This window comes from Pan paniscus, chromosome 1 (genome assembly GCF_029289425.2).
Source record: "Pan paniscus chromosome 1, NHGRI_mPanPan1-v2.0_pri, whole genome shotgun sequence".
NCBI lineage: Eukaryota > Metazoa > Chordata > Mammalia > Primates > Hominidae > Pan > Pan paniscus.
This window is the reverse complement of record NC_073249.2, coordinates 26,769,338-26,787,624: the sequence shown is the minus strand read 5'-3', so window position 1 is coordinate 26,787,624 and position 18,287 is coordinate 26,769,338. Positions and strand designations below refer to the sequence as shown.

The window sequence follows — 18,287 nt, the reverse complement described above, 5'->3', positions numbered from 1 at the left end:
GAAAAGGAAAAAGAATCACTGCATATTAACCAAATGATGTGTGTATGGGGGCAGGGTGGTGAGTGGAGGTTGTAGGGAGAAAAACATGAAGAACAATGAAATCCCAAAGCTCTAGTAAGTGATGATAAAGGACCTGACCAATTAGTAACTTTACCCCATCTCTGTAACTAAGAATTGCAGCATGAAAATAGAACATCTTTTCTAAAAGGGACCAGATTTACTTTCCCATCTTAAACATTCCAAAACCTGCACAAGATAGAATAATAATGGCTTGAAATATACTGAAGATCAGGCAATGGAGGAGTGTGTTCTCTGACAGACAGGAAACAAACAAGGTGAACCCTATGATTTTTCCAGCATACTACCTTGAGAGTTTCCAGCACAGGGAGGGAAAATACAGGCAAAGCCCAGCAGGCTCCTTGAGCTGAAAAGATATTGCTGAGAGTCCAGGAAGACCAATGCAGTAAGACATTGCAGGACAGATACTGGAGAGAAGAAAATTGCACAGAGAAAGAATGCCAGAGAGCTGCAAAAGGTTCCCCTGAAGTAATCATCAGTATACTCAACAGCAGATACATGTGAGAAAATATTTTAAAACAAAGGAAAGAATTAGAAGAAAAAGTACTTGGCATTTACTTGAGATCAGGAATAGCATAAGTATCACAGGGTATAGGTAGAATTCAGTAGTGAGGAATAGAAAGCACTAGAAAAAGCACTACCTTGGTTCTGTTTAGCAAATATTAATAGCAAGACCTGAAAGAATCACACTACTTCCAAGTAACTTAACTATGTCTCCAAGCAAAATTCAAAATCATTCATAGGAATACAAAAATATCCAGCACCTACTAAGTTAAATTAATATTTCTGGCATCCAATCAAAAATTATGAGGCAAGTAAAGAAGGAGGAGAATACAACCCATAATAAAGAGTAAAATCTGTCCATCGAAAGTGACACAGAACTGATGAAGATGTTAAAATTAGCAGACAAGAACATTTAAACAATGATTCTAAACCCCGTCTCTACTAAAAATACAAAAATTAGCTGGGCGTGGTGGCGGATGCCTGTAGTCCCAGCTACTCAGGAGGCTGAGGCAGGAGAAGGGCGTGAACCCGGGAGGCGGAGCTTGCAGTGAGCCGAGATCGTGCCACTGCACTCCAGCCTGGGCGACAGAGCGAGACTCCATCTCTAAAAAAAAAAAAAAAAAAAAAAAAAATTACAGAGAGATATGAGAGATACAGAACAGACCCAAATCAAGTTTCTAGAGGTGAAAAATACATTGAGATTACACACACACACACACACACACTCAATGGGATGAATGGCTGGCTAGACATTACAAAAGAAACAATTCATGAACTAAAGACATAGCAATGGAAACTACCCACAATAAAACACAGAGAAAATTTTTTAACATAAATAGATCATCAGCGAACTATGGAACAACTTTAAGCAGCCCAATATACATGTAATTAGAGCCTCTGAATAAAAGGAGAGAAGGAGTGGGGACAGAGGAAAACACATTTAAAGATATAACGGCCAAAAATGTTCCATATTTCTTGAAAGCTATAAATTCACAGATCCAATAACTGCAACAAACTCTAAGCACAGAAATATGAAGAAAACCAAACTAAGGCATATTTTAATGAAATTGCACAAAACTAATGATAAAGAGAAAATCTTAAAAAGCAGCCATAGGAAAAAAAATGATATATTACATATGAAGGAACAAACAGAAGTCTGGCAGCGGATTTCTCATTGGAATGGTGCAAGCCAGAAAATAGTGGCGCAGCCTCTAAAGAATCAAAGAAAAAAACATGTTAACATAGACTTCTATACCTAGTGAAAATATCTTTCAAAAATGAAGGCAAAATAAAGACTCCAAAAGTGAAAACAATTCATCACTATAGACCCCATTGACAAGAAATGTTAAAGGAAGTTCTTCAGACAGAAGAAAAATGATATCAGATAGAAACATGCATCTACCCAAAGGAATTGAGAGCATTAGGAATGATAACATTCTTATTGCCACTGTAACAAATCACCTCAACTACAAATTACGACAACTTTGTGGCTTAAAACAACATACACTTATTCTTTTATAGTTTTGGTTGCCAGAACTCTGAAGTGGTCTTCACTAAGCCAAGATCAAGGTGTTGGCAGGACTGTGCTCCCTCCAGACGCTCTGGAGGAGAATCGGTTCCCTCACTCTTTCCAGCTTCTGAAGGTCGTCCCTATGCCTTGACTCATGGCCCCACATCACGTCACCTTTTCTCCCTCTGCCATCGTTGTTGCATCACCTTCTATCTCTCCCATCTTCAAATTTCCCCCTACCTTCCTCTTCTAAACACACTTGTGATTTCATTTAGGACCCACCCAGAAAATCCAAGATAGTCCCCCAAGTCATATACAATATGTTCTGGGACCACAGTAAATCTAAAATAGAAATCAATAGCAGAAAGATCTCTGGAAAATCTTCAGGTAATTGGAAACTTAATAGCACACTTTGAAATAACTCATGTGACAAAGAAATCAAAAGGTAAATTAGAAAATATTTTTAACTGAATAACAATGAAAACACAATATATCAACATTTACAGGATACTGCTAAAGTAGTACTCGGGGGAAAATTTATAGCACTAAACACATATATTAGAAAAGATGAAAGGTCTCAGATCAATAATCTCAGCTTCCATCTTGAGAAACTAGAAATAGAAGAGCAAATTAAATCCAAATCAAGCAGAAGGAAGAAAAAAGGGAAGAAATCAATGAAATAGAAAAAAACATAAAAATAACAGGAAAAAAATCAATGAACACAAAAGCTGGCTCTTATAGAAGATCAATAAAATGGATAAACCTCTAACCAGACTGATTTAAAAAAAAGAGAAGACACAACTACCAACTGTATCTAGAATAAGACAAGTGACATCACCATAGTTTCTATAGATATTAAAAGAATAATAAAGGAATATTATGAACAACTGAATGCCAAAACATTTGACAACGTAGACAAACTGGAAAAATTCCTTGAAAGGCACAGACTACCAAAGCTCACTCAGAAAGAAATAGATAAGCTGAATAATTAAATCTAATAAAGAAATTAAATTTGTAATTAAAAGTCTTTTCACATAGAAAACTTCAGGCCCAGATGGTTTTTCTTGGAAGGAAGAACACATAAGGAAAAATAATACCTATTTTACACAAACTCTTCCAGATAATTGAACAGGAGTACTTATTCTGTAAAGCCTGTTTACCCTGATTCCAAATTTGACAAATATATTACAAGAAAGAAAAACTATAGTTCACTATTCCTTCATGCACATAGATTTTAAAATTTCAAACAACATGTCAGCAAATCAAATCCGTCTATATGTAAAAAGGGTGGGGCCGGGCAGTGAGTCATGCCTGTAATCCTAGCATTTTCGGAGGCCAAGGTGAGAGAACAGCTTGAAGCCAGGAGTTCAAGACCAGCCTAGGCAACATAGTAAGACTCCATCTCTACAAAAAAAAAAAATTTTTTTTTAATTAGCTGGGTGCCACCAGCTACTTGGGAGGCTGAGGTGGGAGGATCACTTGAGCCCAGGAGTTCGAGGCTGTAGTGAGCTATGATCGTGCCATTGCAGTCCAGCTTGCATAACAGAGCAAAACCTTGTTTCAAAAAATAAATAAATAAATAAGATAATGCATTATGACCAAGTGGTATTTTCCTCAGAATGCAAGACTGCTCTAGCAATTTTTAAATCAATCAATGAAATTCACCATATTAAGAAACTAAAAATTTTAAAAGCCCACATGATTCATCAAAAGATGAAAAGAAGCATTTGACAAAACCCAACATCTATATCTAATACGAATTTTCAAAGGACTAGAAATAAAAGAAAATGTCCCCAGCCTGATAAAGGGTGTATAGAAATCACCTACAGCTGACATCATATTGGTGTGATGTTACTGTGTAACATCACACCAATATGATGGTGAAAATGAATGCTTTCCCCTATTTCTATTCAACACTGCACTGAGATTAATGTAGAGCAATAAGCCAGTTAAAAAATAAGAGCAGGCTTCCAATTCAAAAAAAAAGAAAATAAATACAAAAAATTAGCTGGGTGTGGTGGCAGGCGCCTGTAGTCCCAGCTACTCAGGAGGCTGAGGCAGGAGAATGGCGTGAACCCAGGAGGTGGAGCTTGCAGTGAGCCGAGATCGCACCACTGCACTCCAGCCTGGCCGACAGAGCGAGACTCCATCTCAAAAAAAAAAAAAAAGAAAGTAAAAGTGTCTCTATTCACAGACCTTCTAATAAAATTATGTTCCACATAGAAAATCCAGTAGAATCTACAAAAAAGCAATCAGAATGAACAAAGAGTTCAGCAAGGTTGCCAGATATAAGCTCAATATAAAAAAATTCTATATACTAACAATTAACAGTCAGAAACTGGAATTTAACAAAATAACATTTACTATAACATCAAACACTAAGAGACAGATAAATATGCAAGATCTCTACACTGAAGACTATAAAATACAGTAGCCATATTATTCACAATATTTCATAACTGGGAATAGCCAAAATGTCCATCAGCAACACAGAGAACAGATGAATAAATTGTGGTGTATTCATACAATTGAATTTTACAAAGCAATAAAAAAGACAAATTACTGATACATGGAACAACATTGATGAATCCCACAGACATTACCAAATTAAAGAAGCCAAGCACAAAAAGAAGAGTACATATTATAATGATTCCATTTATATATGAAGTTCCAGAAGCAAAACTAAGCTGTGGTGAGAGTGCTTATCTCTGGCTGGGGTGTGTGTGTGTGTGTGTGTGTGTGTGTGTGTGTGTGTGTCAACTTCTTTTTGGCCTGGATGGCTACATGTACATATTCACTGGGGACGGGGGACAGGCTGGAGACCTGATCCCTTTGGCATGTTTGGAAATGCTCAGAACAAGTAAGCTGGATGGAAGCTGGGCCCCTGTCCCTTTAAAGTGAGCCCCTGGTATGAGAGAGAGACAGAGAGAGAGAGGTAATAGACAAGAAGGAGCCTTCTAGGGTGATGGAAGTGTTCTGCCTCTTGATATGGTTGGTGGTAATATGAGTGCATACATTTGTAAAACATCATACACCTGCGCTCTTACGTGATTATATTTCACCATATGTAAGTTATACCTCAGTAAAAATGTTAAAATAAAAAGAGGGAGAAGGGACATCAGTCTTTCCTTACCCACTCATGAAGTCTCCAAAGATATACAGGCCATTGAGATTTGGGGATTCACAACCACGGTAGACATAACCTCCAGTGACTGACTTCCCCACTGCATGGCCATAAGCATAGATTGGCAGAACATCATCTGTCCAGGAGAGAGGAAAGAGAGTGAGTGTCATGGCCTAAAATTGAAAGCTTCAAGGAGGAAGAAGGGGACTTTTTAATGCAGTTGCCTAATTCAGTAAAGAACACTTTACCTCTTGGTCTTCAGTAGGACAGGCAAGCAAGTGAATCATGTTTATTGTTCTCAATAGGCCATCCACAATATTTGCAAACTTCCTACTTAACTGCTATCTGCAGGCAGAGAGGAAGCCAAAAATTCCCTCCATCTATGAGGCAGTGACCTGGAAATCCACATGGCTAAGTTTTCCCCCTAGGTTGATATGGCAGAAACCCAGGTTTAAGGATATGAAAAATATTGTCACAGTCTGTAAGACTGCTTTATAAGTTAGAGGACAAGAAAAGACTAAGAAGAAGTAATAGAGTCAGAACACTAGAATTTTGAGCCAGGTGGAGTTTCTAAAGTACACCTTGATTATTGGTGTTTAGAAAGTGTCCTGGGCCGGGCATGGTGACTCACACCTGTAATCCCAGCACTTTGGGAGGCCGAGGCAGGCGGATCACGAGGTCAGGAGATCGAGACCATCCTGGCCAACATGGTGAAACCCCATCTCTACTAAAAACAAAAAAATTAGGTGGGAGTGGTGGTGCATGCCTGTAATCCCAGCTACTCAGGGGGCTGAGGCAGGAGAATCACTTGAACCAGGGAGTCGGAGGTTGCAGTGAGCCGAGATCGTGCCACTGCACTCCAGTCTGGGTGACAGAGCAAGACTCTGTCTAAAAAAAAAAAAAAAAAAAAAAGAAAGAAAAGAAAAAAAAAGAAAAGAAAGTGTCCTCTTACTTGCCTATGTGCAGAATATCATTTCAGTGGCCTGTCCCAGTTGGGAAATAAATAAAAACATACACCAATTTTGGTCTGCCAGTGGTTCTCAAAATAATATGCCTAAAATTAATGTGGGTAACTTATTTAAAATACAGATTCCTGGGTCAATCTCATGCCTCCAATCCACCCAAAATTCAAATTCATTAGGTCGAGGGCAGAGTCTAGGAATTCACTTTTTTAAAATAGCCACTGCCAAGATGTCTCTGGTGCCAGTGAGTGGCTGGAGGACCGGTTGGAGAAGCACTACACCACAGGACACAAACAAGGCGTGATTTAAATGACCTGCAGGGCAGGACATTCAGGTTTTATTCCCCACCTCCACCTCCAGCCCACTCAACTCATCCAAGAAATCACCCAGAGAGCTTCTTACTTACCCAAAGAGGCATTGTGACAAAGTTTTTTGTCATAACATGCAAACCCTTCCTTTGCTCTCCAGCCATAGTTTCCACCTTTCACAATGAGGTCAACCTCTTCAAACCTGTTCTGGCCCACGTCCCCACAGAATATCCGGCCTCGGCCCTGGCGCGTGACGGGGTCCCCTCGGTCCACAGCACAACGCCACATGTTCCTGATCCCATAGGCATAGATGGCGGGGTGGGCCCCTGGCTCAGAAACAAATGGATTGTCCGAGGGGACTCGGTACCGCTTGCCATCTGAGCCTGCCCTGTTCACATCGATCCTTAAAACTTTTCCCAGCAGGGAACTTCTGAAAGAAAGAAGGCCAAGAAGCAGAATGAGGTAAGCAAGGAAAGCCACAGGACTGGAAGAGATCACCCAGAAGGGCCGACTCATAGCTGATGCCAAGAGACTGCTAAGGATCACATGGGAAGATTTGACTTCTTATTTTCCTTCTTTTTTTGTACCAGCAAGTATGAGCTTGAAGATTTTCTTTTAAATCTATACAAGATATTTAAGACTGCCCCATGTTTGGCTCTAAGAGAACTACGAGGCAAAAGTTTGATGTGATCTTGGTCCATGTGACCCTGAGCAAGTTGCAGCTTCAATTCTTATTTTAATGATGAGCACAGCTTCTCTCTGATTTGGTCTAATATGACAAAGTTTTTAAAGAAGCTAGTTATATTGTTTATTGTTTATTTAACAACATGGTCAGTTAAAAGAACAGAATAGAAGCTTTGGAGAGGCTCTGCCAATGACTGTGGTCTCTGGGGCTGACTTTCCTCATTTGAAAGTCAGAGGAGAGTAACTGATGGCCTTGTGCCACTGCTTCCTGTGAGGATAAGAAATTTCACACTCAAGTAAAGGGTCTGGGATCCAATGGACACATGATAATCAGAGGCTGCTATTATTTTTTATATATTGGCCAGGCGCAGTGGCTCATGCCCGTAATCCCACATTTTGGGAGGCTGAGGTGGGCGGATAGCTTGAGGCCATGAGTTCAAGAACAGCCTAGGCAATACAGTGAGGCCCCATCTCTATTTAAAATATATGGCTAGATAAATATTATTTACCTTGCGGTGTGGTTGTGATGTAAGGGTTAAATGAGTTACTGTGTATATAGCATTTAATGCAATTCTTGAATCACAGTAGGTATTCGACAAATGTTAGCTTTGTATTATTATTAACCTCAATATTTTTATTACTAGGAATAATAGAAGCCAAGTGCTTACTGGGTGCAAAGGGCAGAAGGACCACATGACCTTTATCTAGGCAACACAGCATCACTGGGCTCTGGCGCCGTATTGTGTGGGTTGGGATTCTGTTTTTTCCACTTACTCATTGTACGACCTCTGTGTCTCCATTTTCTTGTCTGTAAAATGGATACTATTATATGTATACTTCATAGGATTCATTCATTCCATGTGTAATTATGGAAAGACTCCCTTGTGCCAGGCACTGTCCTGAGTGCTGGTGATATATCAATTAACAGAATAGATATTAGATATAAATTCTTGCCCTTGAAGGTTGCTAAAATTACCTTCTCAAATGTAAAGTACTTAGACCAGTGCCTGACAAGCTGCAAGCACCCAATACACATTGGCTCTCAGTAGTTAACTTCTCATGTGTCTCCAGGGCCTAGCACAGCGCCTGGAACATGGTGTTCAATAATATTATTGAGTTGAATTGAATTAGTTGATTAGTGTGGTGAATAATGATCTGCTAATATATATATTTTTAAAATCCTGAATTCTCCTTTACATAACACTCTGACAGTTATATTGAGCATCAGTAATATTAACTACCAAAATATACTATGTCTGAAATTTATGGAACAGAAAACCAAACGTTCCTCCCGTTGCCTCAGTGGAGTGGACTACATCTTGCAGTGTGTGATTTGAGTTTGATGCCATCCCTGCAAAAACACCACACCAGGGGCTCACTCTGAAGGGACAAGTGCCCAGCCCCCATCCAGCTTACTTGTTCTGAGCATTTCCAAACAGGCCAAAGGGATCTCCAGCCTGTCCCCCGTCCCCAGTGAATATGTACATATAGCCATCCAGGCCAAAAAGAAGTTGTCCGCCATTATGGTTTGAGGCTGGTTCTTCAATCTCCAAGATGACCCTGGAAGAGAAAAAAGAAACCAAACGTTAGGATTTGACACAAGCTGAAGCTGCATCCTCTTGAGATACCCAGAAATGACTGGGCCAAGCCACCGAGATTTGCCAAGCCAGCCAAGACCTGCTTCTGAGTTTTTAAGGATCACAAAGCAAGTAGCTTTGGGGCTCTGAGATGCCCCTTGTTTCCTGGTATAACTCTTTCATGGCTCATTTTCCTTTGTCTTTTTTTTTTAGACAGAGTCTCACTCTGCATCCAAGCTGGAGTGCTGTGGTGCAATCTCACCTCACTGCAACCTCCACCTCCAGGTTCAAGCAATTCTCCTGCCTCGGCTGAGAGCCTCCCAAGTATCTGGTGGGATTACCATCCCACCACATCTGGCTTTTTGTTTTTTTTTTTTTTTGAGATGGAGTCTTGCTCTGTCACCCAGGTTGGCATGCAGTGGCGTGATCTTGGCTCACTGCAACCTCTGCCTCCCAGGTTCATGCGATTCTCCTGCCTCGGCCTCCTGAGTAGCTGGGACTACAGGCATGTGCCACCATGCCTGGCTAATTTTTAATAGAGACAGGGTTTTTCCATATTGGCCAGGCTGGTCTTGAACTCCTGACCTCAAGTGATCCGCCCGCCTCAGCTTCCCAAACTGTTGGGATTACAGGCATGAGCCACCATGCCTGGCCTCATTTTTCTTTCATACCATGGTTTAATGAGCTGTGGACCCAGCCAGGGTAACAACCATCCTTTTCCAGGGCTTGCCCTTACTCTCTGCCGTACCAGAATGCTCCATCCCTTCTTTTGAGTAACTTAAGAGGGGTTAATCTATCAGTTCTTTATGCTCTTTGCAATCCTCCAACCTGTCTACCACGGGAAAAGAAACGAGAGAAAGGAGAAGAAGGAAAAACAAAGGCAGAGTGGTAGGGTGGAAAGAGCATGAACTTGGGGTCAGTTAAAACTGAGTCCTCACCTGGCCATGCATCCATAGCTTGATGGCCTTGTGCCACAGCTTCCAGTGAGAATAAGAAATCCCACATTCAAAGTAAAGGCCCTGGGATCTAATGGCACATAATAATCAGAGGCTACTATTATGTTTCATATGTTGATATTATCTATAATCCTTTCTCAGACCCCTATGGCTGCTGGTCCTTACTTACCCTTTGTAAAGACAGGAAAGTATGTCTTTATTTAGGGTAACTGTAAGGTGATGGCTACATGCCATTAAACAGCCTTAACTCAAGAGGCTAACTTGGGCCGTTCTCAATCCACAGTGACTCCTTTCTCAACAGTTCGAGTAGTGCTCTAAAACCAGTGAAGTTCCCCTCTATTATCTCACAGACCTGGCTGGCATTATTTCGGAACACAGTACAGCTGTAGGCTCTCATGAGTACCTCTCACCTCTCTGATTTCAGGTCAGCTTTGTTAGGATCAGCCCGAGAAACCTTCATCTCACTAATTCGGATCTTTTCTACCTTCTTCTTGTCCAGGCACGAATAATAAATATAGAACTTGCGATTGTGGCGGAATTTGGGGTGAAAAGCCAACCCCAAGAAGCCTCTCTCATCCCCGATCCATGGGGTGGTCAACACGATGTTCTTGAGGTCCAGGAAGGGTTGCTCCAGGCGACTCCCATCAGGGAGGTAGACCCACACCACTCCTACCTGCTCAGCAACAAAGAAGCGATGGGTGCCGTCCCCAGCATGGACCATGGAGACGGGGTTCCTCAGCCCGTTGGCCACCTCGCTCAGGCAGAGCTGCAGGCAGCCCTGAGGATCTTGGGCCACCATGCCCAGGTGGCGGTTGAGATAGTCGTTCCTCAGGACATTAGGGAAGCAATAGTCCTTGTCAGGAAGGTCCAGGAGGTGGCAGAAGCGGGTACCGTCCCTTCCATGAGACTCCTGGAGGCCGCGGTCATTGGTCAGCAGGGAAATGGCTGAGTGACAGTTAGAATGGAAGGCAGAGCAGTAATCAGAGCAGAGGCCCGGGAGATTCCGGAGAGGCGTCTGGGTGTTTTCGGCGTCGTACAGGTGGGCTGCGTAGGGCGAGCACTCCTAAAAAAGAACGCGGAGCTCAGGCTCAGCATCAGACCTGCCACACCGGCACTTGTCTCAAGTTTTGAGCAAGCAGAAAGAAAAAATGGTGCTAGGCGGAAAAAATCAGGATTTTGGAGTTTTTGTTACCAACTGCTGCTAAAACTCTTCCTGTGATTTTCTACCCAGTTAATGCTCCTAGAAGGCAGAAAACAGGGAAAATCTCTCATATTCACTGTACTATCTCTAACATTTCAGCTTAGTTTTTGACATTTAAAGTTTTATTAAATGATGCATGAATATTTTTTCAAAAAGATATTACTAAATTTCTAGATCTCTTTCTTATTTTTTAATTTTCATTTTATTTTATTTTTCATAGAAACGGCCTCACCATGTTGCCCAGGCTGATTCCTAACTCCTAGGCTCAAGTGATTCTCCTGCCTCTTCGATCTCCCAAAGTGCTGGGATTACAGGCATGAGCCACCATGTCGGCCCAGCCTCATTTTCTTATGGATGCTATATCTACCAAGATGTTATTTCTTTATACAAATCTGAAACAATTTGGCAAAAATTTTACATTTGTTCAAATCTGGTTGTTGGAGATACAGTGTTAATTATTTTTCTGTGCTTTTCCATATTTTTGGAATATTTTACAATGAAAAATAAAATTATCAGAATTGACATTGGATGTATCACTCTCAGAGATTAGGTGTTTAGCAATTTCTTCAATTATTTATTTTAAAAATTTCAGTGTTTAATATATGCAAAGTACCATGCTGGAACCTATACACATTTGAATTGTGGCTATAGGGCAATATGCCTGCTCCTTACACAAACATATAAGGACTATTTGCTCAAAGGAGTATCTGCTACTTGGACCTCCCTAGACTATAACATTTTTTAGGAGGAAAATAGAATATTGTGAGCAGACGAGCGACTCCCAGTAGTGATGAAAGACAGAGGCAACTGAGATTAGGAAGGTAAGAAAGCCCAATTCAAAGGGTGTCATTTGGAGCCGTGCATTAGAGCAGAGTTCACCCATTGGCCCAGAAGCCCCCTTCTGATCACTAAGGACTCTCCTGAGCCAGCCAGCCTGTGCAGAACCATCTCATTCACCTCTGTGCTGCCATCGCTTCACAAAAGGACCAGCAGCATTTTTCATGTATATGTGAGTTCCCTGTTCTCTCTTATTTCCTCTGATTGTACACTGCAGAGTTAGCTTTCGGTCATTGGGCAGAGTGGAAGAAGGAGCTCAGAGATTCACAGGCTCCCCTCGGGGTGTCTGTTTCCATTTAAGACACTTATCACAGCAGCTATCAAGAAGCAACATGACCCACTCTTAAGTGTCCCCTTGCTCATTCTGTCCACTCTCGGAGACTGGGAAAAAGGGAGAAGGGAGGCTGAATTAAGGATCCAATACTAGAGAATAGAAGGGGGCTGTGGAAAGAGAACCATCACTATGGCACACTCTCATGCAGCCATTTAGAGTTTGCAAATTTGCTTCTACTCAATTAGCTCAGTAACTACACAGATACTTCCCTACTTCAAAGGGAAGAAAATCAAAGCCCATAAGGTCTCTAGCCAGGCGCAGTAGCTCACGCCTGTAATCCCAGCACTTTGAGAGGATGAGGGGGGCAGATCACCTAAGGTCAGGAGTTCAAGACCAGCCTGGCCAACATGGTGAAACCCTGTCACTACTAAAAATAAAAAAATTTTAAAAATTTAAAAACCCAGGCATGGTGTCATGTGCCTGTAGTCCCAGGTACTCAGGAGGCTGAGACAGGAGAATCGCTTGAAGCCGGGAGGCAGAGGTTGTAGTCAGCCAAGACTGTGCCACTGCACTCCATCCTGAGTGACAGAGTAAGACTCTGTCTCAAAAAAATAAATAAATAAATAAATAAGAGTCCTATGTGACTCTCCTGTTGAGTCTGTCTTACGTGCCAGGCACCGTTCTCTACATTGATTGGGATGCAGCAGTGAGCGAAATGCACAAAGTCTCTCTTCCAATGGAGCATATAGTTTGGGGAGCTCAGAAAACCGTTAAGTAAACAAGCCAGTGCTGCTGTAACTATACTTTAGCACGGTGTGATCAAAAGGCACAAAACTTGGAGCCTGAGCATCTGGCTCTGTGCCCCAGGATTGTTTTACCTTGGGTAAGTCATCTAAACTCTTGAGCCTTCATCAGTAAAATGAGGATCATAACAACTGCCTGCAGAATCATTGCTGGGTACACACTACATACGTTGGGGAAGAAAGAGGACCTTATAAATGTGAATAAATAAACACGTGTAGGACTGTTTGGCTGAAATTGTTCTTATTCCTCAAATCCCTAAAACAACAGAGCTGCTGACTTTGACTTTCTGAAACCTCATGCAAGAGGGAAGGGTCAGGGGTATAAATTTTTACCAGGGATGATCTCAGAAATAAACATTCTCAGTGCTGCTTGTAAAAGCTCAGCTTCTACCCTAATGGGAATCCTAGAGTTAATTCTCCAGGAAACAGCTGTGGAGTGGTGTCCAAGAGTACAGCCCCAGGCGGTGCCACCCAGGTGGCTGACTTTCTGGGCCAGGCTCAGCTGTAATTCTCTCCTGGACTCTGGGAAGCTCGGTTAACCACTTCACAGCCTATGTGGGAGTTACAGTGGTCTGCAAGTTCAGGAACAGTGGCACCAGGAGTCATGAACAGATGCCTGTGGATAGCCAAGTCATTGTGCTGACAAGCCCAGGGGGTCTCAGTTCAAAAGGCTGCCTGGACTTCTTGCCTCTCCTCCCCAACATCATTAGAGGGGTCCTCCCCAGGCAGCCTCTTTTATCAGCTTTCCAAATGCTGACCTCTCCCCATTAACCCCCAAACACCCTCTTCCTACAAAGTCTGTGTGTGCAGCCTACACCCGTCTTGTTTTCAGGCTGAGCTCAATCAAAACGATGCCTCCCAGGCATGTGGATTTTGGCTGTTGGGCAACCAGGAGAAGCAGAAACTCTGTGAGTCACTGCTACTCAGCAGCTTGCATCTCTCTCTTCCAGCTCTGGAGTGCTGGGCAGACAGAACTCTGGAGAGAGTCTCCAACCCCTGCCACCGCCAGGGTGACGCCAGAGATGCCCTGGCACAAATCACCCAGATGAAAAGGACTGGACCCCAGCAGATGCCACCACTCCCTCCCTTAACGCGCTCGGTAAATTCCACGGGTTTAAGTGCCTAGCTCTCTGAGCACCGCAGAGGATGCAAATAATTATTTGCCGTGCACCACAGAGGGAGTGTGGCAAATAATGGCTGCTCTGAGAGCTCCAGGAAGAGTGTCCCTCTCATTCTCCTGGAGCCTGGAGAAGAATCAGGGCCAGCAGAATCCCAGAGGGAGAGCTTTGGGGAACCCATGGAGACCAAATTCAGCACACACTCATGTCAGTGTGCGTGTCCAAAGCCGGCAGCTCCAAGATGAGGCACCCGGCACATGAACTTCTAAAGGGCTGGGCTCCCAAAGCACCCTCCGCTCATGACCCACACCATGCAGCCCAGCACCCAAACCCCTGGGGCTGGAAGGCACTTTTCACTACCTGGCAAAGGATGTCTTTAATGTAATCTCCACACAGCTCATGTCTCTTCAGATCAAAATATTCCATGATGTCCCAGTACCGGGCAGCGATGCGGCGGTCCTTGTGCTGGTCACAGCAGCCGAAGGACTCATAGTCAGAGCAAAACTCAAGGTGCAGAGGGGGCTGGAAAGGGGGCCCGTAATCCAGGCACTGGGGGTGTCCCTGCAGCAAGCCCACCTGGCCCAACAAGAATATGAGGCAGAGGCAGAGAATGCCAGAAGAGAGCCAGGGGGCCCGGCAATGCAGACCACCACACAGATTAGGAGTGGACGTTCTCAGCATTTTGGCCTTGGGAACACTCGGGCTGCTGTGTTTGCTCAGGTTGGCTTCCCTGCTCTGCCCAAGGTCCTCCCTCTCTTCCTCCCCCTACTCCACCCTGTTTTCTCCTCCTTCCTCCTCTTCCCCGCCCCTCCCTGCTGAGGTAGTTTCTGAGCAGTGTCCCTTCTGTGGGCTCCCTTGGAAAGCAGTGGGAGGTGTCCCTTCCCCCCTCCCCCAACCCATCTAAACATGAAGCCCCACTCTAGTGCTGCTAGTGTTATGGGGGCACACCTTTGCTTAGCCAAAAGTGCAGTGGTGTCAATGGCAGAGGTGCTCGATTCCTTAAAACTGCAAAGAATTCCTGCTGTCTGTGGGGATGCCCGGAAATTCACACTTTTTTATGTTTCTTCACAGGCTGAGAGGCCCAGAGTCACCATGAGAGCACCATATATTATGTCATCCCAGACTTCACACTCTGTAGAAGGAAAGCTTCAAGCGTTTCTACAGTGCTGAAGGGCCCCAAGGCGGTAGGAGATATGGAGGGGCCATGGCAGGAGGCAGGGTGTGCTGTATAGCTCCTGGGATCAGGCAAGGTGTATATTTGGAAGGGTAGGAAGAGAGGGCATTTCATGAATCTTGCATCCACAGTAAGGACCAAGGAGAGGAAGGAGGACACAGTGAAGGAAAAGAAGGGGAATCTTAGTCCATGCTGCTGTAACAAAACACCACAGACTGTAATTATAAATAATAGAAATGTATTGGTCACAGTTCTGGAGGCTGGGAAGTCCAAGATCAAGATGGCAGTAGGGGCTGGGCATGGTGGTTCATGCATGTAATCCCAGCACTGCGGGAGCCTGAGGCAGGAGGATTACTTGATCCCAGGAGGTTGAGACCAGACTGGGCAACGCTGTGAGACCCCGTCTCTACAAATATAAAAAGAAAATTAACCAGCCATGGTGGTGCACACCTGTAGTTCCAGCTACTTGGGAAGCTGAGTCAGGAGGACTGCTTGAGCCCAGGAGTTTGAGGCTGCAGTCAGCTATGATCACGCCACTGCACTCCAGCCTGGGCAACAGAGCAAGACCATCTCTAAAAATAAAAAAAAAAATAAGAGATGCCAACAGGTTCAGTGTCCGACGAGGGCTCTGTTCCTCATTGATGGTGACTTGTTGCTCCCATGGTGGGACAGGATGGTTCAAATCCACTCCTTCAAGACCTTTTATAAAGACCGTAATCCTATCCATGAGGCCTCTGCCTTCATGACCTAATCACCTCCCAAAGGCTCCACTTCTTAATACTACCACATTGGCGATTACATTCCAATATATGAATCTGAGGTAGGGAGGGACACATTCAGACCATAGAAGAGGGAGGGTGGTCCAGTGAAAACAAGGAATCAACAAGGACTGTTTGGGACAATTTCCTCAGGAAGCACAGGACAACTGGGTGCCTTCCTTTGCCAAATCTATACCTGCTGTAGGGACACTCCTCCTCACTTAGTATATGTTCCCACATTAGTATTTTAAAAATGTGTTTTGTGGCCGGGCACAGTGGCTCATGCCTGAAATCCCAGCACTTTGGGAGGCCGAGGCGGGTGAATCACCTGAGGTCCGGAGTTCAAGACCAGCCTGGCCAACATGGTGAAATTCCATCTTTCCTAAAAATACAAGAATTAGCGGCCAGGTGTGGTAGCTCACACCTGTAATCCCAGCACTTTGGGAGGCCAAGGCAGGCGGATCACAAGGTCAGGAGTTCAAGACCAGCCTGGCCAGCGTGGTGAAACCCCGTTTCTACTAAAAATACAAAAAATTAGCTGGGCATGGTGGCGCATGCCTGTAGTCCCAGCTACTCAGGAGGCTGAGGCAGGATAATTGCTTGAACCCAGCAGGCGAAGGTTGCAGTGAGCCAAGATCATGCCACTGCATTCCAGCCTGGGCGACAGAGCAAGACTCCATCTCAAAAAAAAAAAGATTAGCTGGGTGTGGTGGCGGGCACCTGTAATCCCAGCTACTTGGGAGGCTGAGGCAGGAGAATCGCTTGAACCCAGAAGGCAGAGGTTGCAGTGAGCTGAGACTGTGCCATTGCACTCCAGCCTGGGCAACAAGAGTGAAACTCCATCTCAAAAAGTAATAATAATAAAATAAATATAAAATAAAATAAAAACGTGTTTTCCTTTGTCCACATCCGTTGCACATAATAGGCTTTGATAAATATTTCTTGAATGAATAAATGCAGAACAGGAGTCCCAAACTCACACAGCCCCAAACCCAAACAAGCATGAGCCAAGGTGTAGGCCAATGGGGACATTTGGCACTTGAGCTAACTCTCCTTTCAGCATTTTCCATGGTTCTGGTCCACCTTGAATTTCCTTACTGGCAAAAGCTTCTGTTTGAAACGCAGATGAAGTCCAAGTTTCTTCTTGTTCCAGATGTACTGCTTCAGAGGGTGCCCTACCTGGCTGCCCAACTCATCGCCAGAAACAGTATTTGCCAGGGTATCATCAAGAAGGGACAGTGAACCTCAGTCTAGCCAAGTCTATACTCACAATGTTCTGGATTATGAAAGCCCCAAATAGCATTTAAAATACAAACAAAATTGGCCAGGTGTGGTTAATGCCTATAATCCCAGGACTTTGGGAGGCCAAGGCAGGAGGATCATTTGAGCCCAAAAGTTTAAGACCAGACTGGGCAACATAGTGAGACCCTGTTGCTATAAAAATTTTTAAATTAGCTGGGTGTGGTGGCATGTATCTGTAGTCCTAGTTACTTGGGAGGCTAAGGTGGGAGAATTGCTTGAGCATAGGAGTTCGAGGCTGTGGTGAGCTGTGATCACACCACTGCACTCCAGCCTGGGTGGCACAGGAAGATCCTGTAGATAGGTAGGTAGGCAGATAGATAGATGCATAGATAGATAGATAGATAGATAGATAGATAGATAGATAGATAGATAGATAGATAAATAGATAGATAAATAGATAGATAGGAGGGAGTAGTCAGAATGATCATCAGAATAGCCCTGCTTTCCTATTTGTACTGTTCAGTACTACACCTAGTTGGCCGGGTGCAGTGGCTCATGCCTGTAATCCCAACACTTTGGGAGGCCGAGGCGGGTGGATCACTTGAGGCCGGGAGTTTGAGACCAGCCCGGCCAACATAGCGAAACCCTGTCTCTACTAAAAATACAAAAAAATTAGCTGGGTGTGGTGGCACACGCCTGTAATCCCAGCTACTCAGGAGGCCGAGGCAGGAGAATCACTTGAACTCAGGAGGTGGAGGCTGCAGTGAGCCGAGATCACACCACTGCACTCCAACCTGAGTGACAGAGTGGGACTCTGTTTAAAAAAAAAAAATATATATATATATATACCTAGTTGAGTGGTGCTTTTTAAAACATGGGTCACACCTATAATCCCAACACTTTGGGAAGCTGAGGTGGGTGGATGGCTTGAGCCCAGAAGTTTGAACAGACTGGGCGACATAGTGAGACTCTGTCTCTACAAAAAAAATAAAAATAAAAAATTAGCCAGATGTGATGGTGCATGGCTGTGGTCCCAGCTACTCAGGAGGCTGAGGTAGGAGGATTGCTTGAGCCCAGAAGTTCAAGGCTGCAATGAGACATGATTGCACCACTGCACTTCAGCCTGGGTGACAGAGTGAGACCCTGTCTCAAAATAAATTAAAATTAAAATAAATGT

The 18,287-nt window shown here is 43.8% G+C and overlaps 1 protein-coding gene across 1 annotated transcript in view; it reads right to left on the bottom strand.

Annotated features, from left to right (window-relative positions):
• HHIPL2 (HHIP like 2) overlaps window positions 1-17,019 on the bottom strand; it is a 28,139-nt gene extending 11,120 nt beyond the window's left edge. Inside the window, exons 1-5 of the mRNA XM_057301284.2 lie at window positions 14,297-17,019; window positions 10,114-10,766; window positions 8,587-8,730; window positions 6,585-6,916; window positions 5,226-5,352 (exon numbers count right to left, since the gene is read on the bottom strand). Coding sequence (XP_057157267.1) covers window positions 5,226-5,352; window positions 6,585-6,916; window positions 8,587-8,730; window positions 10,114-10,766; window positions 14,297-14,617 — 1,577 coding nt within the window. The 5' untranslated portion in view covers window positions 14,618-17,019. The remainder of the gene's footprint in view (window positions 1-5,225; window positions 5,353-6,584; window positions 6,917-8,586; window positions 8,731-10,113; window positions 10,767-14,296) is intronic.
• Window positions 17,020-18,287: the final 1,268 nt, after the last annotated feature.